We start from the raw sequence: 13,760 nt of genomic DNA on the forward strand, positions 1-13,760 counted from the left end.
TTTATGGATATCAATTTTTTCAGTTTTGCTTATTTATGCTTTTATTTAATTTTATTCTTTATTTACCTTTATTTTTCATAACTCTGACATAGTAGTTTACTTCACTGATGGCATTAAATGGTCTAATGTCAAACTTTAGGTTCTCCTAACTTGTCATTGTTTGTGTGTGGGTGGGTATTTGAGTTTGTGCGTGTGTGTGTGTACGACTGTATTTTTCATATGGGTGTGGTGTGCTTCTCTATGTGCATGTGAGGATGGCAAGCAGTCAAACAGGAGGAGGAGGAGGTTGACAACAGAAATAGGGTGAACAGTGAAAATTATTGTATTAAAATGCAAAAACAAAAACCAACAAACTAAATAATGACAAAACTAAATAAGAAAATAAAGAAACCAGGCAATCACTACCTTAACAATTCCTTTGGTCAGATTGATTAGGCTCTTCATTCAGTCACAAGCTCTCTCTACTGATCCTAATGGAGCCCTGAAATAAGTTAACCATTACCATTAAAATCAATTAACTAAACCGAAATCATAAAAGTGCAATTTGCTATCCCACCCATATAACATGAAAATACACAAACACGCATTCAACAAATATGCTTACCCCAGTACCAATGCATCACAATTACATAGAACATTAAAACCGATTTCCCCTCTGCAATTAACCGCTGTGAACTACACTACCCAGAAGGCATAAAACCACCATGATCAGCGCAACGCCCTCCTTTGCCCAAATGCTGCCGAAACGATTCACCGTGAGTACAACCGGGATTTAACATAATGTACCGGAGATACAAATTCACGTGTGCACCCGTTAAAATGCATATGAACAGTTCGCAATGATTAATAGTAAAATTTAGGGTTTTGTTTTGATGTATACTGACAATTCCCCATACAATCTTAATCAACAAACAAACACGAAACAGACACGGTATGGCGCATTTAAAATATATACGCATGTAAAAAGACGCGAATTTCCCTCGCTTCCTCTAAGCGAGGCTTATTGCGAATTTTGGGGCGGAGAATTAAAAACAGAATTAGTTCTCCGTCACTGTGCATCTATTTTTAATATGTATTTTTTGATCTGCCTGTGGATGATGAGCCTGTAGTGTTATGGTAAATGATTTCCAATGGGATAGTGCCAGCAGCAGTCTCTTACTGAACCTGGAAGTTCAAAGGCTTAGTCTTTCTCAGATAAAAATCTGGATCCCAGCCATTGACCAGGGAGCCATTGTGTAAAAACCCTGATACCTGCTGCAGGGATGGAAAGCACTAATCCAGAATCCTCTCAAACCAAAATGAGAATACCTTTTATGATATGACAAATGAATGTGCATGGTAGTTTGTGTATATGTTTGAAACAGAAATGAGGGAGACTATTTTCATGCACAAAAAAATATGCTATTTTTCTCAAGAGCATTCACATTGTACGTATATCTACACTCACCTGTTTCTGAGATCCTTCCTCTTTCACATGTCTGCCTGGTCTATGAAAGAATCTGGAGGGACTGTATTCTGTGAGAGTATGGATCATTGCCCAGTTACGTAACAGCAGCCGTAATGATATCTGCATTATATAGTGTTGATTCTTAGCCCAGTGGGCCCTGAGCATGTGTGTCATCTTGTGATGGTCAAATTCAGTAAATGAGTAAAACGTCAGCTCATTAATTGAGAAATCGTCCTGGAGCATGGCCATTTTTCAAGTCATAAAATGACTTTCTGCTCAGTCCCTGAATTGACTAAATCGATGGGGAATCGACCCAAAACCTGGTTACTGGGACTTGTGGATTACAGGGAGGTACAGATGCAGTAGCAATGCTATGTGTCTGACCACCATTGCTGGTTACGCAAGTTTGAATAATGTCTTTGAATAAGGTTTGGTTTTGGCCGTTTAAACTGAACATAAATGAACCTCTGATCAGAATGATGCCATGACAAACCTCTGTACTAAGTGATGAGAATACAGAGGGAATACTCAGCTGATTGAGCATTATTCTGCAAGGGGCGTGGTCTGTATCAGCACGGCGCAGTAGTCCCGGTGTTTTTCAGAGACGCGGTTAGCATGGCAGTGCTGTTCAAAGTTACTGTTACAGTTAAAGAGAATAAACACAGAGCCCCCACAGGCCAACTGTTGGCCTGCTGTGTACTGGCCCTGTGGAAGTGCTGGCTGGTGGCCCTGCTGCATGGACCCTGTGCCCACTCTGAGCTGGTCCACGGCAGCGCTGGGCACTGGCTCTTCATCTAGGACTGATCTTCAGACTACACAGAATTTTGTGTGTATGTGCTCATGTGAATATGTGTGCGTGTACGCGTGCTTCTATGTATATACATAGCATTTGCTATAATATGTGTTGGTGTCCGAGCTGTCACTGGGCTGTTCCCACACTATTCTGTTCTTCTTCTCACTGTTATATTCCTGTCACAAGCTGTTCCTGGGTTTTCCTGGGATATTCCTGGGCTGTTCCCACAGTGTTATGTACTGTTATCATGCTGTTCCCATTGCTGTGCCTGTTCTCTGTGTGGCTCTGAATTTATGAATAATGAATCTTAACTATACACCCTGTATTCTCTGGTCTGCAGGTGAATTTCCTGCTTTGATTCAAACAGGTATTGACTGGGACATTTTCTTAGTTTGTTGCCCAAAGCTTATATGCTGTATCTGCTCTGACCCCCAAAGTACTGTTGTAGACTGAAGTGCTTTCTTGCCCTCAGATTGGATCTCATTGATCTTGTCTGTCTGGATACCGGTCCAGATCTAGCTTTGCTATGCACTCGCGGTATTCAAATTGTTGAAACTGGTTGAAGGGGAAAAAACTGTGACCCCTGGTGTCTTTCATATTTATATATTTTTCATTTAATTGAGAATAGAATTTTATTAAGTAATTCAGAATTGCATTGTAACCTAAATGTGTCAAAAAGAATATTGTAGAATATTTCCAGCCCCCCCCAATTATCACCGGGGTCACTTCAGCAGTAGTGATTTTGGTCAGCTGTCCCAGGGAAAAGAGGAAAGATGGCGTTTATTCCGATGATTATCTCAGAACACAATGTGAAATGTGAACAGGCCAGATCCCCTAGCCAGCAACTGCCAGGCAGCCGGTAATCAGCTAAGTACCATAATCCCGCTTGCTGGGTAAAGTCTTGCTTGACCCCCCGGCTATATACAGCCTCTGATAACAGCATTAAACAGCAGCAGCGCTCTCAGCTCCCAGCAGCCCTTGCAGCGGCTTGCAGGATCGGTGATTTTCGCAGACCCCGCGGTGAGCTCCGGTTGTGCCGGCGAGTGGGAGGGGAGCGAAGCCCTGTGCGTGGGCGGGGGAGAAGCCCAGAGGACGGGACTGCGGCGGGAAGGCGAGTGGGCGATCGCATCGGTAGCGCGGAGCGTTTTGGATGCGACATCACGGAGGAACTGAGGGCAGTGTCTGCCGGAGAAGGACTGATGCGTTCGTCCGTGCGAGATGCTCAGGATGTGCCAGATGTGCAGTGGCTTACGTACAGGTACCGACGCACTTCGCTATCAGCCACAGCAAATGTTAAACGGCTGTGGAACTTTCCAGAAATTAGCAATTGTTGCTAATTTCGGGAAAAATTAATCTGGCCTATGGTGATTTTCCAGTGTGAATACATATCAAGATTGACAATGTATGTTGCTTCCCTAGCATGACAAATTTACCAATGGTAGGTTTTGCTAGTATGGGAGAGCTGCAGTGTCAGCTACAGTCATTTGACTTCCCTCCACAGTCTGCAAAGTCACAAATCCTCAAAGGGGAACTTTCTGTGTTTTTACCGTGATTGCTTGTTCCCATTTGAGACTTCCCTCCGGTCGATAAGTCGTAGCGCAGAGGATGTTAGCTTAGAGATGATGCTGTTTGAAAACAGGAGACCGGCCTGTTGGATTCTACAGCCGAAGCCTAAAAAACAAAGAAGGCACACGTTTGAATACAAACCGACATCCTGGACAGTGGGAGGCTGTAAAGAGTTCAGATGTAAAAGGTTTTTTTTATGCAAGAAGCAGAGAGAATGGCATTTCACTGAATTGCACCCCATCACCTGAGGTAATACAAGTTTTTGGTGATTAACCGAGGAGGGCTTTTCCCTCCTTTCTTTTTAAGTACCCAGAGCAGTTTGTAATATGAGGTACGGGGGCCATTTTGAACACATTTTTAACCGTCTTTTTTAACCATCATATATTCCCAGTTGTGGTGGGACACTGTGGACTGCGACAGCGTGGTCTGTAAACCCAGTTGACAGTATATGTCTGTAGTTGTTTCCACCTGAAAACCTACAAGCAGTTCAGAGCATGTCTGGCAGTGGGAGATGTGAGGTGGAATCCCTGCAGGGGCTGAGCCAGAAGACCCCCTCCCCATAGTACCCATCTCTCTCTTTCTCTCTCTCTCTCTGTCTCTCTCTCTCTCTCCACTCTCCATCTCTATATTTCTCTCTCTTCTTCCTCTCCCCACCTCCTCCCCGCTCACTCTCTCTCCTCTTCATCTTTCTCTAAACTTCTCTCTTTAAACCTTAGCCTTTACATCTAAAGAACAGCACTGTTCTGTTTATAGGTTTGTCTCTGGACTGTATGTTACTAGCATGGGTGTGTATTGTTGGCTTTCATTTCACAAATGATTGTGCTATTGTGGATGTCATTTTGGAAATTAATGTTGAGGATGCTATCATTATCACTGTCCTAAGAGTCTCTATGTATCATAATTGTATTTTAATAACTATATACAGCATTTCACCCACCCTATTTTTGTTATCTGTCGCTGCCTGATCTGTGTGAAATATGGAATACGAATGCATTGGAGTGTGTCAACAGGTTCTGTCTCCATATTCATATTTCTCTACTGGTTGTATGTGCAGTAGATCATGTATTAGTTGTTCATTGGTGTGTATTTTTTAGTCCCACATTAGCAATATCAGCAAAAATATGCAGCACAATATTTTATATTTAACATATGTTTTTTTGCATTTTAATTGGTTCGTGGCTTCATAAAATCTGGTTGATAAAGAAGGCTGGATAGGCATCAACTTACTGTCCTGTATGATATAATCATAGAGGATCAGATATTTTTTTGAAAAGCTTAACAGAACACAACGGATTTATGTCTAATATCTGTCAATGATTAGAGAAAAGCTCTTTTAGTAATAGTGTAAGATGGATTATAAATTGTGTCCACATATTAAGACTACAAGTAATAGCTTAAGTCAGATTTATTTCAGTTGATCAGAAGCAGACAATTGTATGAAACCTTTACTGTAGACAATTTTGGCATATAATGAAATGTTTTTATTTTATTTTATCAAGTTTCAGCATTCCACTTATATAATACATGAGGGACAACTGTGGTCATGTGATTTTTCGTTGGGTACTCTTTGACCAGAACAGTTACAACCTCTGGCCAGGCTACTACTGTCAATGTAGCCTATAAACCAGTAAGTGCTGGAAAAAATGAAGCACTCTTCATTTAGGTCTGTATTGTTGTATTGTCCTTAGAAACTTCATTTGACTTTTTTTAAAAACCAATGTAGAATAATCATGACTAATTGTGAATTTGCGTAAGAACAGTGCTGCAGTGGGGATTCTGACTCCTACCCAGACAGAATGAAATGCACTATAGTCCACTCAGGCTTTTCAGCACCCACGCAGAAAAGCCTTTTATCTGAGCACAAAATATGCTCCTGTCCCAGAACATTCTACCTTTCTCCCTGCTTATGGCATTAATGCAGCCCCTGGGTGAAAGTGCTGTTGTGACTGAGCCAGTTGTTTGCCGCTATTGTGGGATTTTGGGACATCATTTTTTGTCCCCCCTTCTTTTTTTGTGTACACTTTGGTAACACCCTGTGCTCTGTAACCTTTTTGTGGGTTGGGACTGTAGGTCATGTTCACAGGGAAACTGACTGTGCTTTTATGCCATGTGTAGGGCATGTGTACATCGGTCTGCAGCTGAATTGTATTTTTCCTGTCTTTGTTCCATGCTCTATGTGTTAGCCATTTTCTGGAACAGTTGTCACACCGTGCTGAGAGCTAATGTTCTTGCACACTTCTGTGAGCTAAAGGTCTTGCACACTGCTGTGAGCTAAAGGTCTTGCACACTTCTGTGAGCTAAAGGCCTTGCACACTTCTGTGAGCTAAAGGTCTTGCACACTGCTGTGAGCTGAAGGTCTTGCACAATTCCGTGAGCTAAAGTTCTCTCACTGTTGATGCTGCCTATATTGCTGCAGCTGCCATATTGAACTGTGTACATGTATGTGTATGCGTGTGTGTGTATGTTTGCATGTATGTGTATGTGCGGATGTGCTTGCCTGTGTACGTGTGTGTACTATTTATGTGAGTGTGTGTGTGCGTGTGTGTACAGTATGTGCATGTCTGCCTGTGTGTAGGTGTTTGTCAATGTGGGTGTGCATGCATGTCAGTGCGTATGTGTATGTGTATTGCAGGAGCTGCGTTCTAGCGTATGTCGAATTAACCTTTTTATGAAAATCTGCATCAAATATTCATGATTTGCCTTTGCAAGGGTCTCTTCCTCAGCCTCCATGACTAAGTTCTTTACCCTCCTTCCACTGCAACTGCAAAAAAAGGGCTTCTCAGTGATGTTACTGTACATTTCTGAATGGATTCAAGGAACAATTAATTATGGCCAAAAATACAGTGACTCATTTACTGCATTGTGTGCTTATGCAAGTTCCCATTGAGCAGCTCTATCAGCAGCTGGATAGAGCATTTAGTCGACTGATGTAGGAAAGATGGTTTGATGATAGATTAGGATAAACTGCATTGCATCAGCCAGCAGTGTGACATTGTTTACCTGGTAGTGATTTCTTAAGCTCGGAATTTGACGTTGTAGCTGGGCTTAAATCGTCTGATGTACACATTCAGAAAAGAAATGATTAAAGCTGCATGCAGTGGAATTGCTTGTGGTTGCGGATGAATCACAGTGACCTTTCATCTGCGTAAGCTTGTTTTTGTGCCGTGCTGCATTGCTAGGGTATGGTCGTGATGCCACAATGCACGCAGAGTCTCTTGTATTACAGAGCCCACTAGTCTTTTATATGTTGCAGTGGAGTATAAATGGTAACTGAATGCAAATTTAAGATCGGTGAACTGTGTCATCCAAGAGCGAGTGATCCCTCCCTCCCTGCTCTCTCTCCCCCCCCCCACCCCCCCCCACCCACCCCTGAGGGAAACGGCGCACCAGCATCAGCTGAGAAGCGGCTGAGACTGTTCCTGAAGACCTGACGCAGTCATGAGAGGGAGAGAGGAGGAGGGAGGGAGGGAGAGGCAGGCAGAAGTGGGGAAAAACAGCCTCTTTGTCACAACACTGGGCTCTGCAGCACCGGCCCTAGCGCTGACAGAGCAGAGCCCTTCGTTCCGCCGCGTGATACAGCGTCGCCCCCGCGTCTGCCCTGCAGGGAGACCACCGGAAAAAGGGCCGGCAGCTACAACTGTGCTAAAGCCTCTCCCGGCGACCGCCTCCGCTCCCCTCCCCCCTTCGCCCCACCTCTTCCTCGTCCGCCCCCGCCGCGGCAGGCTTCTGAGGGCGGGTGACGGAGCCGATGTGTTGAGGCCGACGGCTGTCGACACTCCTCTGCTGGGACGGCAGCGTGCGGTGCCAGGCAGGAATCGAATTATGTAATATTTGCGTCGGGGCTGTTAAGTGCTCGGCGAACAGAGGAATGTGCGGAGTATTGGGTGAGAGGGCCACCTCGGGGCCGAGAAAGGCTCCTCCCCCACCTTCCAACACCCCCCCCCTGCCCTATAGCACGTTGTTTCCGCCTCGCCTGATCTAGAACTTATTCATGAAGCTGTTTTTGCTGTTATGTTTCATGTTAATGTCTGGCCAGATGTTAATAATGCAGCCTCACTTGTGCAAAAGGCTGGTAAAGTGCTGCCCATTGAGTTAAGGCTGATTGCATTGAGGATGCTTGAGTTTGACGAGGTAGGAAAGGCTGGACTGAACGAGGTGGCATAATTGAGGACATACAGTAATAGTCATGGAAATAGATTAGAGAGGAAGTAGGAATTTGCATGCTGGGGAAGAAAAGAGTAAGGCTTGTATGCATCCAGTTGGTGTTGGAGGAGCCAAGGGCAGGCATTTCTGTGGGAAAATCATAGTTCACCTGCACTGGTTTGCAAGTTGAAAGGTCTTCCAGGATTCCTGCTGAAGCAGGGTCTGATGTGAGGCATTTGTAACATACACTTCAAAAGCTCTCAACCACTTCATCTTCCACAATGCAGAAGATTTGTGATGTCATGACTTTTGAATGCAGGCTTGGTGCAAAGCACTTTGGTTTGACTCTCCAGTCCACTTAGAGGACTTGTATTTTTCTAGATTGCCTGAAGACGAGGGCGTGCAACTTTTACCGGTACCAGAACCTGTACCAGTTATCCAGATTTCCAGGGTCATTATATAAACCACCCAGTTGTGCATTGGACAACTTATGGCCTACAAAGTAGCCACAGCAATATGTGCTAGGGGTATACGTTAGAGTGAAATTATTGCTTTGTTTGTAAAAAAAAACAAATAACCACTTTTGATATTTTATCGCAGTTTTATTTACTGAACTATTATTATTTACTTGTTACCATTTCAGCAGACATTTCATATTGTGATGTGGCATTGGTCCTTGAATTTACTAAAAGAAAAAAACATTTAAAAAGTTTAAAATCTCTGTTTTATTCATTGCAAGTAGTAATTGTGCACATGCCTTTGTGTAGGTGTAGACTTAAATACTGTATCAGCTTAGAGTCTGTTAGGAAAGGCCCGACAATGATAAAAATAGAAGAGATTATATTGTGATTTCTATCAGAAACTACAGCCTCTACTGCAGTCTATTTCCAGGGATTATATTTCTGTTTGATTCCCACAATAAAACCTTGAATCTGTAAAAAAAGAAAATGCACCTGAACACTGTACACAAAACGAGTGTTGATTAATCCTTAGATTACGAAGGATTAATTTGGTACAGTACAGTAGATTTTTGCTACAGAGCTAGTTTTATTTTGGGATGTTTTGATCTTGTCAGGGTTGGTTTAGTTTTGAATGTTTCGGTTGTCAGTACAGAAAGGTAGGCAGTCTAAAGTGCAGCCATTTTGTGAACTTGATGAGGGAATTTTGTGTACATTCATATAATGAGCTTCTTAAAAAGTCCTTCAAAAGTAGCTCATCTGTAAATTGAAATTAGCCTGAAAACCTCCCAGAGGGGGCAGTGTCCTGTGAATTTTAAATTAAATTTGTGTACCTGTCAAGACTCATTAAATCAAAGCCTAGTCCTGGTCCTGATATCTTACGCCATGTAATGGTAGGTACTGTAATTAAAGCTGCATTTAAAAATAATTTGATCCTTGATCGTATGTTTTAACAACAAAAGAGCCAATGACACCTTAAGGCAGTCTGAGTTCTCTCCAAGTGATCAAGTATTAAGGCTGAACCGCAGTGATATACCGCGATATACATTCGTGCCCCTGGAAAATGTCCATATTGTGGAAAAGTATCCCATTATATTGCAAAGCTGTGGAAAAATATATGGAGCCTGTCTTCTGGGGCGGAGGGACAGGGAATTCTCTTGCTGCTCTGTGATAAGTTATCAAAGGAAATGCTGTCAGAGAAAGAGGCGAATTTGATGCAATCCCACGCTGACCACACAGGCCCGGCTCTCAGACAATACTGTAACTTCAATCATCTGAGCCTTCTCAATGACACAGAAGTGAGGAAACACATGACCAGTGAGGCAGGAAGAAAAACATAATGAAAGTAGTCTTCTGTGCCTTTACAGCTTTTCTTTTTGAAGAGGCAGTCTGGGATTTACTTTCATTTTCATGGAAAAATACTCTAAATTGTTGAAACTGAAAAACTGTTAGCAGGGCGATTGCTATAGCAAAATGCAGCATTGTCTTTTTTTAGTGGAAATGTTCCTCCTCCAGCCTCAGACTGCTGAGAGGATCGCTGATTGGCCCTTTTCTGTTTTGATTTGCAGGAAAAGAAGCCCGTCAGCATCCAGGGACCCAAACCAAAAATACGACCAAAGGGAGGAGAGGGGTGACTGCTCGCAGTATGCCCTGTCGGACGGCGGGATGCCAAGATCGCCATCGGACTACGGGGGGCAGGACCCCCGCAGGGCGGGCCGGGGCTCGCGGATGTACGAGGACGCGGACACGGCCCGTGGGGAGTACCAGGCCCGGCGGGGTCGCTGGCGCTCCCAGGAGTACCCCCCGGACGAGGAGCTGGACCCCCAGCTGAGCGAGTACGAGCTGCAGCGGAGGAGGGAGGAGGAGTACCAGGCCCGTTACCGCAGCGACCCCAACCTGGCCCGCTACCCGGTCAAGCCCCAGCCCTACGAGGAGCAGATGCGCATCCACGCCGAGGTGTCCCGCGCGCGGCACGAGCGTCGCCATAGCGACGTCTCGCTGGCCTACACCGAGCTGGACGAGCCGCAGGGGCCCGGGGGGAGGGGCGAGCGCTCGTCCCGCCCCCGCGGCCCCGCCCCCGGCGAGGGCCTGCGCTCCTACTCGGTGGATAGAACTTCCCCCAGCCGCCGGTCCAACCACAGCCCCCCGACCCCGCGCCGGAGCCCCGTGCTGGGGGAGAGGGCGGGGCCCGTGCGCGTGCAGCAGCACCACCTGGACCCCAGCTCCGCCGTGCGGAAGACCAAGCGGGAAAAGATGGAGACCATGCTGCGCAACGACTCGCTCAGCTCCGACCAGTCCGAGTCGGTCCGCCCGCCGCCGCCCAAGCCCCACAAAACCAAAAAGCTGGGCAAGATGCGGCAGCTGTCCTTCAGCAGCTCGGAGGAGGAGCTGGCCACCACGCCTGAGTACACCAGCTGCGAGGACGTGGAGATCGAGAGCGAGTCCGTCAGCGAGAAAGGTAGGGCCTCCACAGCCAGCGCCGTTAAATGCTTCCTGTTTGCTTTTCTCAGGGTGTTTTTTCAGGCAGGTACGCTGTGTTCTGGACAGGTGACCCTGGAGTGTTTTCCTAGCGGGTGTTCAGACCTGTTTTGTTGTTTCTTCCACAGAAAAATGAATCTTAGTTGCACTTTCTGGGTCATATCCATGATGCATGAGAACAGTTCTTTTACTTAAACTTTACAGTTTTCGCTTGTTTATTGGCAGATTTGTCAGTGTGCTTGTGGTAAGAGTACTGGGGATGTTGTGGACGTACCTCATTGCACTGTGGACTAACAGTTTGTCCCCTCAGAACCTACGGACCTGTCCAGGTGTTGCGTGTTGTCACTGTCTGCTGTAGGTGGCCCAGGTATAGAGAGTCCATCCCAATGTGTGTCAGTTTGCATTTGGGGTTTAGAGAAAGGACTCTCGTGTTACCCCTGTAGGGGCCATGTCTTTGCCTCTGTCCCCCTCTGACACCCGTTCCCGGGCTAGTACAGCTGTCCTGAGTGCGGAGAGACAGAGGCTGAAGTCTTCCTGATAAATTAGCGGTGAAGGTACGTTGTCTGTGCTGAGAACCTTCTGAGATGGGAGGACAGATGAATCACTGGAACGCAAGTTTTCAAGTCACGCGACCTCCAAATGGAGAACGTCACGTTTTATCGTCCCGTGCCTGGCGATGGTTCTCGGAGGGACCGAGCGACACCTTCGTCAGTCGCGCATATTAATTAATGGAGGAACGGCAAAGGTAATTACCAGATCAAAGAAAATGAGGATGTATCCTCCTGGATTTCTCACGCACTGCAAGGCAGGCTGTTAGCGTCCTGCGTCTCCGACCGTCAGAGTTCGCTTCCGAGCAGCTGCATTCAGAAGCGTGAAGATGAAGAGCGCTTCTGTGGTGCCTAAGACACTACCACACTCGTGTTAAAAGACCCAGTGGACCCACTCCTAAAGATCACGCGTCTGTGGAGCAAACGCCTTCTTTTAGGACCGTGGCACAGTTCACACATACGGTTGCTGCTCAGTTTAAGTTTTGTTTTCAGAGTTTCAGTGCTACTTGTACTATTACCTCCACATGGCAACTAATAACCTGACATGTACGATGCAGCATGTTCACATTTTACCGCCTCTGTAGCATGAATATTAACGTGCATTAAATCTATTTCTGATGATGGAGGTTGTGAGCCGTGAAGAAGTGCTTCGCTAAAACAACGGCCGCTTTGCACTGCTACCCTCTTTAGAGCACTGATGGAGTACATGAGAGCACAATTAAAGAACTCTGAAGACGCGTAGGTAGTTCTCCAAAGCAAGCTGGTGTCATACACGTGACATGTAGTATTCCTCTCTATGTAGTCCTCTTTCAGATGGTCATAAAGCAGTCAGCTTGTGCTTCTCGTTTTACATTTCTTCATTACTATGGCCTGTTTTGCAATATCTACTGACTCCTCCCCTTGCCGTACAGACTCTTAAAATGGCATTTTTATACAGTCCTACAGTATAAAACAGACTTGATGATGGTTATTAGACGCGGCATGCAGTATTGACTCTGTAAGTGGTGTGTTGATGTAAATTCCCATGGGTAATGCTGAAGTCCACTATACATGTTGCAGAACGCTACATAATTCAAGCAGCTGTTAAGCCATTAGCAGAATTAAGAGCTGAAGTCACCCTACAGGAAGTTTGACACTGATGGCTTAATGCCGCAGTTACGGGTCACGGGTGCAAATTGATCAGAGGGTGACGCTCATAATTATGGGCTGCCGTTGCCGGGCTGCATCAGGAATGACGGACAGAAGTGCAGAGCGGCCTCTCGAGCAGCGGGTGTGGACGGGGACGTGTAGCGCAGGGGCTCCGCGTAAAGCCGCCATCCTCTGTGGTCTGAAAGAAAAAACAGTTTTAATTATTGGTTCCTGGGTTTCCCCAGATCACCACCTAGGTTGGAGAGAAAGACAATCAATTCTCCTTGTCAGATTTCCAATCTGAGTTAATCCTTAACTGTGATAGAAATTCCTTAATAAAACAAATGGGTTCCCTTTAGCCTTCAATTACCTCAAAACACCAATAGGGAACATGTCACCAGTGTGGAGAATGGAATTCAGCTGCGGTGGCCGAAGGTTTGAACAGTAGGGAGACGGCAAGCACGCTTTTTTGGTTTTTCTGGGAACCCTCTCTGGAGCTAGGCGAAGGAGCGCATCCTTTCCTCCCAGTTGCTTCACGCTGTCTGGGAGTGCTTTCAGCTCGGGAGTTCGTCTGAGGTCACCGTCCAAATTGATCTCGTCTGCCTCTGAGCGCAGTCTTTTAAGGCGCTGTCCCCACCCCCCAACCCCCCCAAAAAGAACGTTAACATGATGCAAAAACACAACAACAAAAAAGAAAACAAGCTACGCATCTGCCTGTCGCCACGCGTGAGCGGAAATCAGACGAGTAATCCGTCGCTATTGACTTGTGGTGTGTACTGTATTCCAGACCAGCACTTTGCACGAGCCGGGCCCTTCAATTATTTATGCAGGCTCAATTATGTAATGGAGAGCGAGGCATTAGAAAGTCCTAATCCTCAAATGGGAGATAATGACATATTTTGAGAGGTCTATAATTGTGTAGTCGATAACCGTTTGATCAAACGATACAAAGTGAAGTAACCTATTACAACAGCATGAAGCACCCCTATTGACATTTTTTTTTTGTTTTGTTTTATTGTTCAATCATTTTGCTGCTAGCATGTGTGCACACACACCCACAAACACACACTGACACATATATGTGTATGTACAGTATATATATTTATGTATCCATATTTTTATAAAGACTCTTTTTTTTTTTCTGTACTCCACAATTTCAGATCTGTAATCTGAATCTGGGTATTTTTTTAAATACATTT

General features: G+C 45.4%; 1 protein-coding gene across 34 annotated transcripts in view; it reads left to right on the top strand.

The window, feature by feature from the left end:
• LOC135261523 (regulating synaptic membrane exocytosis protein 2-like) overlaps positions 1 to 13,760 on the top strand; it is a 161,520-nt gene that overhangs the window by 49,372 nt on the left and 98,388 nt on the right. For 33 of the 34 annotated variants that reach the window (XM_064347905.1, XM_064347906.1, XM_064347887.1 and 30 more), the window contains one exon: positions 9,976 to 10,865. In XM_064347905.1, coding sequence (XP_064203975.1) covers positions 9,976 to 10,865 — 890 coding nt within the window. Of the gene's footprint in view, positions 1 to 2,951; positions 3,499 to 9,975; positions 10,866 to 13,760 lie in introns of those variants that run through there. The other variant, XM_064347918.1, reaches the window with a different exon arrangement.

This window comes from Anguilla rostrata, chromosome 8, assembly GCF_018555375.3.
Source record: "Anguilla rostrata isolate EN2019 chromosome 8, ASM1855537v3, whole genome shotgun sequence".
NCBI classification, from domain to species: domain Eukaryota; kingdom Metazoa; phylum Chordata; class Actinopteri; order Anguilliformes; family Anguillidae; genus Anguilla; species Anguilla rostrata.